At 37.9% G+C, this 19,754-nt stretch overlaps 1 protein-coding gene across 1 annotated transcript in view; it reads left to right on the top strand.

Annotated features, from left to right (window-relative positions):
- leo1 (LEO1 homolog, Paf1/RNA polymerase II complex component) overlaps window positions 1-17,273 on the top strand; it is a 28,842-nt gene extending 11,569 nt beyond the window's left edge. Inside the window, exons 8-11 of the mRNA XM_056478712.1 lie at window positions 183-318; window positions 7,948-8,140; window positions 13,178-13,275; window positions 16,819-17,273. Of these exons, the coding sequence (XP_056334687.1) occupies window positions 183-318; window positions 7,948-8,140; window positions 13,178-13,275; window positions 16,819-17,097 (706 nt within the window). The 3' untranslated portion in view covers window positions 17,098-17,273. The remainder of the gene's footprint in view (window positions 1-182; window positions 319-7,947; window positions 8,141-13,177; window positions 13,276-16,818) is intronic.
- Window positions 17,274-19,754: the final 2,481 nt, after the last annotated feature.

Raw genomic sequence — 19,754 nt, 5'->3', positions numbered from 1 at the left:
CTTTTTGTGTGTATGAAAAGTGCATAATTTTTCAGTTTTTCAGAATTACAAGAAAATACATGAATCGTACAAATAATACACATTGTGGTAATTCTAACATGTTTTTTTAATTCTAAAATATTCAAGATTGTGTATTTCTATTGTGATTGTGTGTTTCTAACCTGCTTGTTGTGGTTTTGTAGACCTCACTCCACAGACAGCGCCACACACAGGAAGATGACTCTCTCTCTTGCCGACCGCTGCTCAAAGACACAGAAGATCCGAATCCTGCCCATGGCTGGCAGAGACCCAGAGTCCCAGAGAAATGAGATGATCAAGGTAAAACACACACACTCTTTTTCTTTTTCTCATTGGAGATTACCCCAAGACTGATATAGGAACGCTGTGAGGCTATATCCTCCTTAAAAATAAGCTCTTCTTCCTGAAAAGCTGGAGATTTAGGGTAGGAACTGGGTCATAAAGATGTCCTGGGAAAGATTTTAAGCAGTATGTTTTTAGACTTCAAAGAAAACCTTGCATACAGGCATAAACGCTCAGCTCTTGTCATTTCATTTCTAAAAAAACCCTTGTAAAAATCTGAAACTGCATTCACAACAAGTTTACCATACCACTAAGAGTTCTCCTAACTAGCAGTTAAGCTTCATCTTGGGCTGCATTTACACTGCAGATCAATTCCGATTTTGTGACTATTTTTTTGTTGACCCGCTTACATCATCTTTTAAACATGACTCCTATCTGATTGACCGCATTTACACTGTACACGATAAAGACACAATGACCAGGAAAAAGAAAAAAAGAGCAGGCACTGACTGACAGCTAATTAAAGAGCGCTCTTTTCTCCATTCCTGTATTTAATCTGTTCACATTATTTTTAATAAATTGTTTTACTATGGTTTATGACAGAAAAAGTTCTCATTTGGCCATCTTCTTTTAATCTAGGCTTTTTTAAACCAGTCGGTATCTTAACGTCATTTCCATGGTGTGATTTATGCACGTAATCTATGCAACAGTTTTAGTTTATACTGTTTACTTGGCGGTTTACGTATATTGTTTATGTTTACGCTTTTTATCTTTGACTATCTCATTAAGGCTGGTTTATACTTCTGTGTCGAGTGATCAGTGTGACCTACGGCACCTGCTTTGCGCGTAGCCGTGCTGCGCACTTTTTGTGTTGCTCTGCAATAAAACTTCTGAAACTCTAGCTGGCAGTAAGATTTTAGGTTCCTCTGTTGAGTTTCATTGTGGGTGATTTTTTTTTTTTTTTTATTTTTTTAACGCTACCCTAATGTACAAGTAGCTAAAACTCGCTCATTCAGAGGCGTGAACCGGCTGACGTGCAACAACTACTTTAATCATAAGGTAAACACAAAACAACAGTTTCCATCTGGAGCCCCTTCATGGCACTTGTAAACACTCATTTCATCGGGCTAACAGCTCTCAGCACCATCCACACTCATCACAGCCACCAAGCCGACCAATCATAGAGCTTGCACTATGCGTTGTTGCAACGTGTAACATTTTTTGAGAGGTGGGCATCAGCGTCAGCCACATATAAATTAGCCTTTAACATGCTTAAATACTTGTTGTGTGCTTCCCACACTTAGACTTTACTTGGGCAAGCCACCCAGGTATATTAACGGTCGGCCAAGTATATTTAGTGACCCATTATTTTATTTATTTATTTATTTTTTACTATTTCCAACATCCTTTAATACTTTTTTGTATCCACCCAATATAACCAAACATCTGCGATCGATTAAGTAGTGGAAAATCTTCTCTCATTTACCCGTTTCGTTCTGTGTGAGCAAGACCTGCCAGCACTCCCACAGACACTCCCACCACTTTGCCCAAAGAGACGCGCCTTTTTGAGAGTTCGTCCTGCCCAGGTTTCTAAATCTCCTAAAATGCCCGGGATTCACCTTTTGCTTTCGCTTTCTAAAGCTCGTATGCGTTTTTGCATTACTCTTTAATAAAAGACTACTTTCTGCTTGCTTCACAGCTGACACCACACACAGCCGCGAGACCGAGGCAAAAAGTAAATAATTATTATTTTTTTCATCTGAACGATTCAGAAAATTTTTTACTACATACTCGGAGGGGACGAAATGACAGGTCTAAACTGGCTGCAAAATATATGTACACCATTAGTGATTAATCAACACATTTGCCTTATTTAAATAATCTAGCTTTAATCTTGTAATTATGATTATTTTAGGTAATTTATTTCTCATTTGCTGATTATTTTATTAATTTCATGATGGTAATATATTGCATAGGCTTTTTTATATACTTATCTAAAATGCTTTGGCATTCAGGATTGCTTTGTACTTGAAAGAGAGAGAAGCAGATTTTACCTGTCAGTGGGTGCACATGGCTCTTGAAAAGCATAAATGTAGGAGAAATAGTGGATTTCTTTTTATATTTCAGCAGTCTTTATTTATTAATTTATTTATATTTTATATTTATATTTAATTTATTAAATTTTTTTTGTTTCTTGCATATAATTAACTATTTATGTGATGTGGGTAAATGGTGTGGTTTAATCCGGCTACCATATTTATATTTGAAACCTGTGGGATGCACTGAAAATTTAAAAGCTTTTTGGTTCTAGTATGTGATGTTTAAGGTTTAGGACTCTGCTGAAGTCTGTTCTGAAATGAAAGCGTCAGAGTTGTTGTTTTTAATGATGCACGACAGGCAAAAATCTGACAGGCCAAAATCTGATCTACCTGCTTAAGGCTGATTTATACTTCTGCGTCAAATGCACGCGTATGGTCCGGCACAGCCTACGCATGGTCACATAGCCCTCGCCAAGGCCGACGCTGACACACACCTATCAAAAAATTTTAACTACACGTCGCAATGATGCATAGCGCAAGCTCTGTGATTGGTCGGCTTAGTATCTGTGACGAGTGTGGGTAGGGGTGAGAGCCACACGAACTCGATGGAGTGAGTGTTTAAAAAGTTTTGATATATATATTATATTTATTTTTTCAGGGTTTTTCACCTTTATTTGATAGGACAGTAGAGAGTTTTGACAGGAAAGCAAGGACCGTGAGGCGGAATCGAACTCGGGTCGCCGTGAGCACCTGTGTTGACGCACTAACCACCAGACCACTGGCGCCGACTGGCCCGTCAATATTTAATTGAATATACAGAATATAAAAATACAAATGAAATGCATATAAACACATACATATAAACACATTTACTTTAATCATTACTTTTGGAGTGTGAAGAGACTTTCAACCAGCACAACAAAAAAATTTTTCTTAAGAAGCACACTGGAAAATCACATGTAAAGCACAGAATGTTTTTGTGAATCCCATGTTGTTATCCACATATGGTGATATTTTGTCCACTTGAACTGTTGAAATCCATGTGACTTTTCTGTAAGGATATGACCATTTTTTTATATTTTGAAATAAATTTGAAAAATATATTTTAGTAAAACGTGTCCCTTACATATGGGGATTCTGGAGATAACGTATAAAGCTCATTCTGTTCAAATGTTTCTAAAATTTATTCTTTCGGCAACAGAAAGCCCTGTCAACTACTAATGTTTCACAGATTTAGGAGCTAGTTTAGCTCTATAATATTGTGTGAAATAGTCTTAAAGCAAAATATAGGAGTACTAAATTTAGGATTGACATGGTCACTATTTTAAAGATTGTTTTCTTCTAAATCACTAAATCAGCAAGCTAGGAGCCATTTTTAGCTTACGATGTTTTGTGAATATGGGCCCTGATAAGTTATTGCATAAGACAGCAGGCACATAACAGACTTATCAGAGTCTGAAGATCAGGCTATCTCAGATAACAGCATTTTCACACACATACACTCAGAGTAGATCTGCAGAAGTTTTTTTCCTATGATTTGAGCCCTGTTATCTAAACAGATTGTCTGAGAACTGAAGTACTGTAAATGTGTGTGTGTTTTTTTTAACCAGTTTCCTCTCTCTCATTTATCTCTATCTGACCAGAAGTCAAATGTCCAAAGAGCCAGGTTTCATATCAGATGAACAGTCATAAGTCAGACACCATTAGACAGTCCTGCTAGAGTTGGAGTGGTGATAGTGCTCTGGATAATAACTGCTGTAAATGAAAAGCTATTCAATTATTTCACAAGTTTTCCTGAAAGTGTTTTATAGAGGTAGTTATTTTCCATAAATGCATGTTTATGCTGTCTGGACCTGTTTATGATACGACTGGGCTTGGATTTACTATGTATATTCAGTAGAGTTCAAATGTGTGGTGTCAGGAGGATTATTAATATTTTCAAAGAGGGAAAGAAAATCATTTATTCAGGAAGGACTTTGTAGACTTTTATTTTTTGAAGAAAGTTCTTTTAAATGCTATACACTTTTAAATACATTACAAAAATACTATACACATTTTATTCATCAAAAAAGTCCCTAAGAATAAAATAAAAAAGCTATTTATAAAATAAACAACCTGCTTTTGATTATATGATGAACTTTTTCCTTAAAGGAACACTATAAGCATTTTTTGAAACTGCTTTTGACTAGTCGGAGAATGGGATCAGTGCTCAGAAAATAACGTTTTTAAAATGCAGGCTGAAATAGGGAAAAAAAATCCAACTTTTTTTTAAAACTCAAGACATGATGAGATTGTTTACAGAAGATGTCATATTGGACACACAAGACTCAAACATGATCATTTACTTAAAGGAGAAGAACCCCTAAAATGTCAATATTGCAACAGAAACTGAACTGTTAAACATATTCTTGTGGAATGGCCCATTTTCAATGTTATCAGACAATTATTTTTATCTGGAGAGACTTTAAATGAAATATTTTTAAATGTGCGTCCTTCCAAAATTTGTATCAAACAAATTTTACAAAACAATTTTTATTAAAAATGCACCTTACAAAACTGTTTTAGATTTTTCACTTGTATATTATTATTATTATTGTTATTGTTATAGCTGTATTATTTATTGCTGTTGAAGACTTTTAATTGCTAAAAATTTTTACATAATTATAGAAAAGTGATATTTTATAATGTGGTAAACTTGATACATTAAGATAATAAAATATATAATATATGATGAGAAAATAAAAGCTGATATGGCAATAAACTCAAAACTCTCTCACTTGACTTGACTAGTCGGTGTATTTCAGTCAGGATATGTCACCCTCCAAAACACATTTTGGAATAAAAGAAATCATGCCTGCCATATTAGTGTCATTCCAAACCGAAGTGCTCAAAACTGGCCACTTTGAAGGAGGAATGAAATATTTAGAAAAAAAATACTGATAGACACTTTGGGCCACACACCCTGCACTCAGTTCAGAAGAGGGTCATCACTATGCTCTAATCTCTTGAATGGAACCAATTGAGTACCAAAACACACCTTCAGCCTATCAGCAGTAAGGGGCGTGTCTAATTCTGAAGATTACAAAATGGAGCAAGATCCTCTTGGTTTTTAGGTGTTTGTTTTTATTCTTTCATATATCAACATTGTTTGGCAAAATTAGCCTGGTGCACCTTTAAATAAAGGTCCCATGAATTTAAAATAAAGTTTTTTCTAAATGTTAATATCAGTATAGTTAGTTTTAACTAAGCTAGTGTAGTTTGTCACTTCTGTCTAAATGGATTAAACAGCAGTACTAACGACGATACTTTATTCATTAACGAGTAATCTAATGAGTTACTGTTTCCCCGTTACAACGCTCTTGCTGCTACTGACAATAAAGTGTGCATACTATAATTGAGAACACTGAAGTGATTTTCATGTGAGCAGCGTCTCTCTTAGCCATAGGACCGCTCTTTCTCTAGAATGTGTGTGTGTGTTCGGGGCTAGGGCATGACACAACAAACCAGTGATGTTGATTGGTGTGTCTATGAACGAGAACGTGATGATTGGCTTGGATAGAGTACATTTCCATCGTTTGCCAATCAGAGGCAGAGTAGTGTGGGCATTCACACACACAGTCAGTCAGTCACACACCAACAACCAGGATTCAGAACGATGGCAAATCCAACAAGTTCAAAGCTGGCACTTGCAAACTGGAAATATAAGCCCTAGTTTTCCCTTAAAGTTCTAAACCATCTATTGTGTTTTTTTGTGCAAATGTAGTAATGATAATATTTCTATTTATAATGATATGATGAATTTGATGGTTGTTTCTCACATTGTCCCACAACAACATTAAAACAGTGTAGATTAGTGTACAATGTTTTATATTTATTTAATAGTCATTTGCAGTAGTGGACTGGCCATAGCGAGCAGCGGGACATTTCCCATTGGCCTGATGGTCAATCTGGCCTGCCACCATGACTCTGGCCTGCCGCCTAACCCCCATTACCGATCGCACCACCACCACCTCTGTTCTTCACTTACCAAACGATTCCCGATTTCCCCCACCCGTCCACCCCCCGCTCTACACTTACCGATCGCACCTTATGCGGCCTGAGCTACAATAACTTTTCCCTGGTGAAATTGCTGTTCCAGTCCGCTTTGACAAATTAGATTATTTTTTTAAGTAACTAAAAATAGTTACTTTCCCTGGTAATTAGTTAGTTTTATAGTAATGTGACAGTTAATATTTATGAGACGTATCTAGTAACTATAACTAATTACTCTTTTAGCGATCACACCAAACGTGCTTTTACGTTTTACTTTTACGTTCTAAAAAAGTCGCTTTTTATGTGGCTAGGCAATGACTGGATCCGCTGCGTATTGTGCGCGAGTGTTGCTGTTGATATTGGTATAAGTTTAATATTTAATAATATTGTGGAATTCAAGATTTGTAAAGTCGTCATCATCAGCGGATAACTCAAAACAGTCTCTCCTCCATCTTCCAAAGTCTCCGTAGTCGTCTTGACAACACAAACAATAGTCAAACGGAAACCCCGCCTCTGCTTTCATTTGATTTGAGAATAAAAGACACATCTGCCTTAACATGCTTTTTCTGTTCAGAGTTGACTTTTTTCAACTGCGAGCACATAACGTCAAAAACACAAGGCACAGCAGGCGGTTAAAACAACATGCAAAATGCTCAATTTAAATCATTTAAAAAGGTGCTTCTCAGTGCAAATAGCACGTTCTGTGTGATCAGCCCCTTAAAGCAATGTGCCCAACACTGTTCCCACCCTCTTTTCATGCTTCGGTTGATTGCATCAAACGTCGAATAAAAATGCACATTTCAAAGCATTTCACGGGACCTTTAAGAACCCAATTTAGCATATTAAGCCTCATTCACACTACGAGCAACTCCCAGCAGCAAAGCGGCAAGCGACCGTTCATTTCAACGGAGAGTGAGCTCCTTCTGGCTTCACTTCACCCAATAGGAGCACCAGTAGAGCTCATGTGATCCTCTCTCAGCTCCCGCAGAGGCCGGTTGTATTCACCGTGCTCAGACCTGCCTTTGCAGCAGATCGCCACCCAGAGCGACATGCAGCAACAAAGTCGCTGCTAGTGTGAATGAGGCTTTATAATGTTTTCTGAAAGATCATGTGACACTAAACAAATTAATGTTAAATAATAGTGTTTTTAAATATTTCAAAATATAAAATAGTTATTTTGAATTTTAACATTTATTATTTTACTGTATTTTGATCCAATAAATTTAACCTTAGTGAGCATAAGAAATGTATTTAGCACAGTAGAGCATGTACGACACAACATTCAGCGATCCCTGTAAAATAGTTTTATTAAAAATAGAAACCTTTTACAGCCTCGTAATCTTGATTGATGGGGAAAAAGTCATGGGAAAGTCATAAATCCTGGATTAAAATGTAATAAATGAAGTGATTTATTAAATCCAATAAGGTTTAGTTTCTGAGTCCTTTTTCATTGCTCAGATTAAATGCATCTATATTTATCTCCACGTTGGCTGGCGAACTAGGATGTGGATGCGTTCATTCAGTGTAATCATGCAGCGACATCAAAGCTTATTAATTTGTTTTTGTCTCTGTGCAGAAAGAAGAGGAGAGGTTACGTGCGTCCATCCGGCGCGAGTCCCAGCAGAGGCGCATGAGAGAGAAACAGCATCAGCGAGGTCTGAACGCTGGCTACCTGGAGCCTGACCGCTACGATGAGGATGAAGAGGGTGAAGAGTCCATCAGCCTGGCTGCAATCAAGGGCAAATATAAGGGTGGAGGAGGTCTGAGGGGTAAGTGATGTGCAAAAACATGCAAATAGCCATGAACATGACATGAAATCTTCAGATTGAATATGTAATAGGTTTTTTATTTCGAGCAATGATCACTTTATATATGCCATTTAGCTTATATGAATGTCTGAGATGTGTTTTTTTTACTTATTTAATAATAAGCAAAACTAATTTCTTAATAAAACCCCCAAAAAGCTACATTTATATTAAATTATATTTACCGCTTTTTACTTGAATTCAGCTTTTAAACAATGATTGTAATAACCTGTTTTATATATAACTTTATATATATATATATATATATATATATATATATATATATATATATATATATATATATATATATATATATATATATATATATATATATATATATATAATTTAATTAAATTCAATGTCAGAGATATGGTTTTTACTTATTTAGTACAGTGTTTCCTCTAGGATTACCAATAGTGTTATTTCAATGACAAATGTTGTTAGCACAGTATTACAAGTCGTGATCGCATTGAAGTAACACGACCATGTGACTCTTTTTGCTTACGTGCCGATGGCACAAAACTTCTTGCACATCCTAAAATATACGCTGCTCAAGCGCAGATTTTCTTGTGCGCTCTCAAATAAACTGCTGAAGTTTTTCAAACAAATCCAAGACCTTTGTTCATTATAATAAAGGAATATGAATGAAATTTTTTTAGGAGATATCTGAGAGGTCACTGATCCTCCATAATCAGCAATGACTCATTCAAAGTTCAGAAATTTACCTAAAAACATCCTCAAATCAGTCCATGTGTCTTCGGTGGTTCAATCGGAATATTATGAAGCTATGAGAATACTTTTGTGCGCACATGAAACAAAAATAACGGCTTTATTCAACAGTTTCTTCTGTGTCAGTATATTGCGCATGTTGTGGCGTGTAATTGTTGTTTCTTCATCCACATTGCTTGCAGAAATAACGCCATACACAATGTCACTGTTTCTGTTAAAGATCCCTCTGGAACCATTTTTGTTTGCCGAATTATAATTTTTTTTTAATCGTTCCGTCACATTCGTGCGTGCGTGCGTGCATACATTCCTTCGTGCGTGCGTTCCTTAGTTCGTGCATTCGCTCGTTCTGTTGCAGCATTTGTGCATACACGCATAACTTAACATGCACACACTTGGTGCATCTAAGTCAGCTCCCGAGGTCATGAATCAGTAGGTCATGTACACAGATTTGGCCACTGGTAAGGAGCTTGGTTCACTGCACATTGATGGTGACATGAGGACGTACTTGTTATACAACATGAAAACATAACTGTTCTTTTTTTACATATTATGTTATTAAGTTTTAAAAAACTCAATGATGGATAAATAATTAGATAGTTTCATATACCAGCAACATTTCAACCATTTACCATTTATAAATGTTTGCCAGATTGTTCTGTACCTGTCTAACAAATGTTGATTTAGGGTTAGATGTAGGCTGCATTTACATGACCACGATGTAGTCAAAAATGGAAAAGCTTTTTAAACTATGCATTTACATATTTGCGAAAATGGTCAAAAACGATGTATTACACATGCCATTTGGTGTGTATTTGGCACTGTCACTTCAATAATAAACAGTACCTGTAAAGAAGTGAAGATGAATTGGCAGTCACTCAGAGCTGGTGTGCATGTATAATTTTGTAAGGTTGAAATGTTAAAGGGCACCTATGGTAAAAAATCTACTTTTCAAGCTGTTTGGACAGACATATGTGCATGTATGGTGTATAGACAGTCATATTGGGGTGATATAAGCACACCCAGTGCTTTTTAAAAAACGGTGGACCAATTGGAGCGGTTTTCAAACCGACCGTAACTTTACGTAGGAGCGCGGCCCACCAACCCACCAATATTGATTGACAGGCGCATCATCATATCCTCAGTTTGTTGATTCAATATCACTAAAGTCGAAGCAATATCACTAAAGGAACACCCTAGTTCTATTTTTAGATGCAAGGCTCATTGGGCTCAACACAAGAGCAAAATTCTCCACATTATCGAATTATTGGTTGTATCTTTAGGTAGGTTTGCAAACATGTGTACTTCTCATTGAGTCTACCTTATACTTCAGCCGTTTGCATTTCTCGCGATCCCAGAAGCTCCCTGTGATTTTAACTAGCATGCGTTTTAGAATTCTAAACATAGGTTTCTATCAGGGTACACTCAAGTCGACGGCTGGATGCCGCGGACCGCTGCAGACTTGAATTGCCATTGTGTGTACCCTGATAGAAATCTATGTTTAGAATTAAAAAATGCGTGGCGTGACGATTCGGGACACTTCATGTTTCTGCCGCGCCACAGAGAGTGTCTGGTGTGCCGTGTCGCGGCTTCGAGCGCCGCATCCGGTGCCTCAGTCAAAGTTAATTCAGTGTGCGTGGTTATTAGTTTCTGTGTACAAGCTCGGTACTTGAAACTAGCACACAGTTGGCTGTAAAACTGTACAAAGACACATATGATTTTGTACTCTCTGCTTGGTCTGTGTCCGAGTCGTACATGTACGACTGATTACTGAACCTCTCACTCCTGCTCCTTCTCTCAGTCTGTCTGTCAGACTCTGTTGCAAACGCAGAGCGGGTGAGCTCATGGCCCCGCCCCCTTGTTACGTTGGCGGGAAGTCGAAACTAATTTACAAGAAGCAACACACCCATAAATCAGCTAACTGTTGGACACGCCCCTAACATGACACTTTTTAACACATTATAATAAAAAAATCTGAATTGTGTTTTAAACTGAACCTAAACTGGCACACTCAGAAGAACCATAATATTAATATTAAATCATAAAAAAAGAGGTAAACTATGTGCCCTTTAAGTAAATCCACTCTTTGCTCATAGCATTGTCAAATTCATTTAAAATCAATTTGTCATGGTCATGTAAATGGACAGGCAAAACGTTTAAAAAGTTAAAAATGGCCCCATTAATAGATAATAGAAGTCAGAACTTCCGTTAAGGGGACAAAGTAATGCTAGACACCTACAATACCTGCTGGATCTGAAACACGAACCTGCAACCTTTGGGTTTTGAGTCCAACTCTCTACCCATTACGCCATGACTACTGGGCCCATTGAGAAAGAGAATGAATAAAAAAATTTAATCGTCTAGTCAACAAAAACATGTTTTAAAGGGCACCTAGTTTACCCCTTTTTTAAGATTTAATATTAATATTATGGTACTTCTGAGTGTGCCAGTTTAGGTTCAGTTTGAAACACAATTAAAACACAGACAGCCGTTTTAGGGGTTGCTTCACACACAAAATTAGTTTCGACTTCCCACCCAACTTAACTAGGGGGCGGAGCCTAGAGCTCCCCCGCCTTGTGTATGGCAACAAACAGGCAGACAGAGAGAAGCACAATGAGTGAGAGGACCAGCATTCAGCCGTACATGTACGACTCGAACCCAGATCAAGCAGAGAGTACAAAATCATTTGTGTCTTTGTATAGTTTTATAGCCAACTGTGTGCTAGTTTAAAGTTCCAAGCTTGTACACCGAGGCTAATAACCACGCACACTGAATTAACTTTGACTGAGGCTATAACTAAAGGGTGTCGCACACCAGATGCGCCGCTCAGAGCCGCGACACGGCACACCAGACACGCGCACATTTGCATGTTATTTAAAATTAAAGTATTCAGATGGTGCTCTGTGGTGTGGCAGAAATATGAACAGTGTCCTGAGTCGTGGCTGGGCACCGTGGACAGCCGCCGACTTGCGACGCCGATGTATGTACCCTGATAGAAACCTAAGTTTAGAATTCTAAAATGCATGCACTGTGTGACGCCAAGCTTCTGGTGTATGACCTGCTTAATGCAAGTTTGTTATTTGCGTTTGAGGGATGCTCACATGAGGCAACGCGCTTGCACTCTCCAGCTGAACCTAGTTAAGATGACCACGAGAAATGCAAACAGCTGAAGTTTACGGACGAAGCAATGAAAAGTACACATGTTTGCAAACCCACCTAAAGTTACAAATAATGGCGCCGATGAGAGCAATCATGTGGTGAATGTTGATCTTGTGTTGAGCCCAGTGAGCCTTACATCTAAAAATAGAGCAAGGGTGTTTCTTTGGTGACATTGCTTTGACTAACACGCTGAAAATGGGGGACTTGAAACAACAAACTGAGGATATGGTAATGCATGACTGTCAATCAATACTGGTGGGCGGGGGGACCGCACTCCTACGTCAAGTTGCGGTCGGTCTCAAAACCACTTCAATTGGTCCACCGTTTTTATGTTGGTACATTGAAAAAAAGGACTGGGTGTGTTTATATCACCCCAGTATGACTGGGTGTGTTTATATCACCCCAATATGATGGTCTATACACTATAACTACACATATGTCTGTTCAAACAGCTTGAAAAGTAGATTTTTCACCATAGGTTCCCTTTTAGTGGTCAAAAGTTGATGAGCTCAAAATATTTTAGATATTTTGGTCAGATCAACAAAAGGTGGAAACAGGACCTCAGTACTTCTTTTTTTGAAAATCACCCTTAACACCAAATGAACTGAACTCTGACACCAATCCAAATCTCATCTGCAGCAATAGCTGTGATGAGAAACAAAAAAAGGATGGTCTCTACAGGAAGTAGGTCAGTCGAAGTGGCCTTTGAACTGCGGTGGGGTGCTGTGTCTGTCGTTTATATTGTATTCCCTCTCTCCCTCTTGGGTCAATGTTTCTGCACAACGGATTTCTTTGAGTGAGATTGAGACCTGCTGCGATCAGCCAGAACATTCTGCCCTTCAACAACAGCTTGTGTTCCCAAAACAGCACGTCTCACGCACACACTTTCTCGCTGACAGTAACTGTTACAGCCCGTTAGCCGATTACCTGCCGGCTCCTTAATACTGCATTATGCCGGAGTCCGACTGAGATTTAGATTAGTTTGCTCAGTTTGATTTGTTTGTGCCAGTAAGAGGTATTTATTTACTGAAAGAACATCTCTCTGGAATGCTTGGAAAGGAGTGCTGTATTCTGAGCTGTGCTTAAATGTTGTTTTGTTTGTTTTGTGGGTTATAGAGGAACGAGCCAGGATCTATTCGTCAGACAGCGATGAAGGCTCTGATGAAGACAAGGCCCAGCGGCTGATGAAGGCCAAAAGACTGGACAGCGATGAGGTGAAACTTTCGGTCAAAACAGACTAATTATTGGGAAATAAAGGATGGAATGGATGTGATATTAGTCATGTACGATTGTGACCACCCACTTTTTCAGCAGCCTTATCTAAAAAAGTTTATTTCTAATTCATTGTCCTGTGTGTCTATCTTCAGTATAAAGGTTTTATATGTGAACAAACACACAAACTAAAGGACTTCAAAGTAGGGCTGCATGATATTGGAAAAATCTAACATTGCTATATTATACTGCGATATACACTACCTGACATAAGTCTTGTTGCTGATCCAAGTTTTAGGAACAACAAATAATAACTTGACTTCTAGTTGATCATTTGGTATCAGAAGTGGCTTATATGAAAGGCTAAGTCCTCTAGATTACGCTTATTTTACCAAAAAAAATATTTAAAAAGTATTTAATTAGGACAGTAAGGTCTGACTTTGCTTAGACAAAGGTCTTGTCACTTAACAGAAATAATGTAGCGTAGAATATAAAGTCATGGTGCAGTGGAAAAAGAATTTCCTTCAAGATTCTTCAATGCCTCCTCATCAGAGGTGGGTAGAGTATCAATGAGGTGAAAACAGACTGAGGCAGCGGGTAACCTCGTCCAATAAACTCACTGCACAAACAGCATGACTGTCCTCCTCGGAACCGTAGATGGCCATGCGTGACAGCAGTATAACTCGCACGTCTTCCTCGACTTCAGCCATCATTCCAATACAGGCGAACATGCTCTAACCGAAAGCGGGAGATGCGTCTCTATAACAACCTCTCGCGACACAACCTCTCCAATGCGACGCCTCGCGATATTTGCAAACAAAACATATGGATCATATTTATCATTGTTTAACTGTAACGGAGGAACGCCACGAAGTGTAGCAAAGTAGGAGTAATGATTTTTCTCTAATAATTTACTTGAGTAAAAGTACACATATTTAAATGTACTCCAAAGTACACGTTACCCAATAATAAGTAAATGTAACGAAGTAAATGTAACTCGTTGCTACCCACCTCTGCTTCATCTTACCCCAGACATGCTCAATAATGGCCTGTTTTCACTGAGTGGTACAGTACGGGTCACCTTTATCAAGCTTGTATTTCCACTGCCAAAAGGGTACCCTTTTGGTAGGCTTTGTGTACGACAGAAAGTTTTAGACGACATAATTTTTACTTTATGAAATGTCACAGTATAGCCATACTGGTCGCTCACATTTCATGTCAATATCATTTCACACAAAACAGATGCTTTATACACATAAATACTTGTGTATAATGTCCATTTCTAACCTTTCTATGAACATGATTTGATTATTACTGCAGATCAATGATCAGTACGGAATAGCCTATTGTAACGTCTGTGATTATATAAAATAAATAAATAAATGCTACATATATGAACACATACAGACCCTTACAGTCTACGATGTTACCAATTACAGAAAAGGTACACATGGCATACATTTAGTCCTTATTTGGGTTCAGAAACAGCACGAAAAATTGCCCACAGTCAGTGCAAACCTCTTATTTTTGTCTTTATTCTTCACCAGCATGTGTAGCCTCTTGTTAGAAAGTAATTCCGTCATTCTGAGTCCACGATAGTCTAAAAGGCGACAATAACAATTAAGCAGGGCAGTTTGTTCATGTTTTAGGTTACTGGAAGAATCATTTGCTGCTGTTTTTTTGCGCTTCATTCTCGTGTCCGTTTCTGAAAGGATTGGATGTCAGAAGCACTTCAATAATCACTTGCACGTTATTAATATGGGCTCAAGAAGTTTTTTATTTCAAAAATAGACATGCAGCGAGCTCTCTGGAGAAAGTAAAACTGCTCACAATTTTAGACAGGCTGGTAAAACAAAAGCAGGACACAGCAGACTTTGTTCTTGGCTTTGTGTCTGTTTATCAAGACAGCCAAGACAAGGTTTGTTTGAGCTCGGGTCAACCATGGCTCATTATTATATGTATATATTATTACGGTGTAATGTCTCGGCTGTGTTTTTAAAAATGGCACTTCCTTTGTTTTCTTTCTGCTGCTTCTGCAAGTGACGCATCTCTGTTAACCAATAGCGTTCAGCTGTGCATCTAGCTACGCCTTTTGGTACCCTTTTCTCGTGCAAGGTACCCTTTTGAAAGGGTGTCAAAAAGTGGTATGGTTCGTTTTTAGGTACCCTTTGACAGTGGAAATGGCCATTAAAGCGTACTATACCACTCAGTGGAAACTGGCCATAATGTTCTGGTGACTGGGTTGGCCAATCCTGGAGGACCTTGACCTTTGCTTTCAGGAACTTTGATGTAAAGGCTGAAGTATGAGAAGGAGCACTATCCTGCTGAAGAATTTGCCCTTTCCTGTGGTTTATGTAATATGCAGCACAAATGTCTTGATACCTCAGGCTGTAGATCTCTTGCACACCCCCATACTGAATGTAACCCCAAACCATGACTTTTCCTTCTCCAAACTTGACTGATTTCTCTGAGAATCTTGGGTCCATGCGGATTTCGATAGGTCTTCTGAAGTATTTGTGATGATCAGGATGTAGTTCAACAGATGATTCATCTGAAAAATTCATCTTCTGCTACTTTTCCAAATGATCAACTGGAAGTCAATTTGTTGTTTGTTGCTCTTACAACTGGGATCGACGGCAAGACTATTGTCAGGGAGTGTAATCGCCATCATAATCTTATTCTGAACAAGTGCTGCTTTTGTAGAAAGCATTATATGGAGATTGCGCTCTAGAAGACTCCGAATTCATAAGCGGAAGAACGAGTTAAAGAACAAGCGAGAAGTTCAATTGTGCGTAGAAATTGTCAGTCAATGAGACCTAATGTTTTTCCTTTGAAGACTTGAATTAAACTCAGATAAAAATTTTTTGGAAATGTTTGAAATCTGGTTGCTCGCATTTTGACTTGATGGACAAATTGGAAGTCTCTCTATATTCTAAAGGTTAACGAAAGTCGCATGGTTTTCTTTTTGGATGAACAACACCATTATGATGAATTGCAACATCTAACTTCCGTCTTGATTTCTGTTTCTTTGTTCAAATATAATGGTCCTGATGTTACTGTTTTGATAATGATGTCCATAATTTGTAAATGGACAGCATTAAGGAGAGCTGTTCTCTTTAATTGATTAATAGGCTATCAATTCATGAAGACCATTTCCATATAGTCATTTAAGTATACTCTTATAGAGCAAAAAAAAAAGTTACATTTTATTGGTCTGAAGCAGGGGTGTCCAAACACGGTCCTGGGGGCCGCTGCCCTGCATAGTTTGGCTTCAACTTCCTTCAACACACCTGCCTGAAAGTTTCTAGTATACATTGAAAAAGCTTGATTAGCTGGTTCAGTTGTGTTTAATTGGGGTTGGAACTAAAAATAAAGGACACCGGTCCTCCAGGACTGAGTTTGCACACCCCTTATCAGAGGAGCTGGAAATATTCAAGATAAACTAAATTCTGATTGTTTTTTGTGTAAGGCACTTTGATTATCATCATAGGTGGACATTAGAGAACTAAAATATGCTCGGGATTAATATTTGTCTTGTATTTCAGGAGGGAGAGAACTCTGGAAAGAGGAAGGCAGAGGAAGATGAGGAATCTGCTTCAAAGAAGCCCAAAAAGTATGTCATCAGTGATGAAGAGGAGGAGGATGGAGATGGAGACCGAGATGGAGAGAGAGAGGGGGATATGGATGGAGACGGAGATGGAGATGTGGACGGAGAAGGAGATGTGGACAGAGATGGAGATGTAGACAGAGATGGAGATGTAGACAGAGATGGAGATGTGGATGGAGATGGCGATGGAGAGGGAGACGGAGAGGAAGACGAGTGATTATTTTAGTTTGTCTTTTTTTTTTTTTTTACATATAATGTTTTGATTGGCTAATTGTTGGTTAAGTACATGTTTAGTCCAGAAAATCAATTGTGCAGTTAGCTGATTGTATATTTTATAATGTCAGAAGATGCTCATCATTACAACATATTAATAAAGAGCAATAACCTCAGTGAGACCTGTGTGTGTTTTTAAAATATGTATTTTAAAAGATCAGACTGATGTGTGTGAGCATGTGTTTTTTTAACAGGATTTTAATTTATGTCCAAGTAAAATGATCAACCTAATTATAACCTGTAATTTATGAATGCTGTTGGTAAAAATTTCTTTTAAATTTTCTGGTGTAAGAATTGAGAGACTAATTATGAAAACATTTTGTCCAAGGAAAATTATCGTACATGAGTCAAACAGAGAGTAACCAGCTATTGTCTAGACGAATAGTCTTTTGACACAACGCAAATTACCACAATACGTAAAAAAAAACTAGGCGTACCTTGGTGGGAAGGTTCAAACTCCACCTCGGAGTCACTGTCCTGCGTGTGTTGCCAGATGTTAGGGAATTCATTTTGGGGTACAAATCGGATGCCGTCATGGACCGCAACATAGTACTGGTTGGCGTGAAAGCAGTGCACCCTCCTGAATTTTTAACATACTCTGAAGTTTGCACGAGCCCATTCTGAGTATCTGTAATGAGCTGATTTCGTGGCTTTGTGTTGATGAGATTAACTTGGGGAAAAAAACATGTTTACATGAAGCATTTTAATGGGGAAAAACGAAAACATCAAGGGCAAACTCCCCTTCCTTTTCAGCACGAATTTTTAAAACTTTATTGCTTAAACAATCAACCTCAACCTGAAAACGACTGACTTATGCATGGCTGCGCGCGGCAGGAATGTTAACTCGTGAGAGCGTGCCATTCTCCACGTTGATTGGCTGAGAAAATGTAACGTAAAATGAGATGGAAAAAGTGCATAACTCCACGTTCTCCTCACAGACAGTAGGCAAAATATGCAGCTAGATCAAGAAGTATAGAAGTCCTAAGATTACAATGAAATTCATTTTAAATGCCATAAAATTCAGAAATTATTGTACATTATAGTATTTTTTTCATTATGATCGTACAGAGGTCGAAATTATCGTACAAATACGATAATTATCATACGTCTGGCAACACTGTACTCAGCTAACATGAAAAAGACATTTCCTAGTCAGTGTTGCCAGATGTTGCTGATTCCAGCCCAAAAACTATCCAAAACCTGCCGAAATGCAAAAAGACTCGCCCAGTCATCTAGAAATCACGCTAAATGGGGTATCGCCCAATCTGACAACACTATTCCTAGTTTCTCTTAAAAAAAACTGCCCTCAAGAGGATCTGATTGGTCAGCTAACACTATCCTGTGATTCGCGGATAGGCTCGCCGTCACCAGGGAAAGCATCTCACGCCTTCAAGCATGCGATTTTGCGCTGTGTAAACCAGTGTTGCAAGACGTACGATAATTATCGTATTTGTACTATAATTTCGACCACTGTATGATGTACGATCAATAATGAGAAAAATCCTATAATGTACGATAATTTCAGAATTTTATGGCATTTAAACGTAATTTCATTGTAATCTTCGGGCTTCTTTACTTAGTGATCTAGCCTCATCTTTTCTGTTCAGCTGTTAGCAGTGCCAAACAGCATTTCCCGTTGTTTACATCCTTGTTTACGTCCTCGCTACAACATACAGTAACGCTAGAAACTGTGAATGTAATTGAGCAATTTTAACAAATAAAAATACTTACAGGTTGTGGCTTACAATCTACAGCTTCGTCGGTTGGAGGAGTTTTAGCTGAATCCAGCACTGAACTGGGAGAGATTCTAGAAGTTCTCCTTTTTTAAAAATGCTAGCTATATATATATATATATATATATATCTGGAAAATAATTAAAATTAAATTGTAAGCACTGTGTCATGTTTTTTAGAAGCCCAAATACAGAAAGAGAACAAGCTCTGTGGAAATCGCAGCTTTTGGATGGCCTTTAGCTTTCCCTGCTACATTACAGCATTACAGCACCTCTGGCCACGCCCGTTATTGCACGGAGTGTGCATGTTGAATGCACGTAATTGGAAGCCCTTGTGATCTCACTAGCCTGGATGTATTTTTTTGTAGTCCCCAAATTCGTTGGCTGTAGGCTTTGCTAAGCTAACCCAGTAATATCCAATGTAACACTTTGCATTGATCTTTGAGCGCATTACATTCAGAGATTTGTTTATGTTCAAACAGCTACATTACACATCAACTAACGTTTAAAATATGATATCGTAGTGGACCACCCCTTTAACAATATTCATAATTCTATCATAATATTGCAGTTAGTCCTACTATAAATAGGCCTATTAGTAACCACTATGAATAAGAAATACATTATTTATCATTTATATATTTTATCTTAATAGAAACTTTATAGGAACCGCTTCAAATAATTAAAAAAGATAAACAGATTTTATTTATAGGTAAAATATATCTGAACATGTTCAAGACTACATTTTTAAGCATACAGTTGTATTTGATTCATTTTCTGGCATTTTTAAAAATCAATTTAAGGACATTTTTTAATTACCATATTATTTAAATATATATATTTAGCTTCAGTGTTGCCAACTTAGCATT

This window comes from Danio aesculapii, chromosome 18 (assembly GCF_903798145.1).
Source record: "Danio aesculapii chromosome 18, fDanAes4.1, whole genome shotgun sequence".
Classification (NCBI taxonomy): domain Eukaryota; kingdom Metazoa; phylum Chordata; class Actinopteri; order Cypriniformes; family Danionidae; genus Danio; species Danio aesculapii.
The sequence above is the reverse complement of the archived record's forward strand: the minus strand, read 5'-3'. Positions and strand labels throughout refer to the sequence as shown.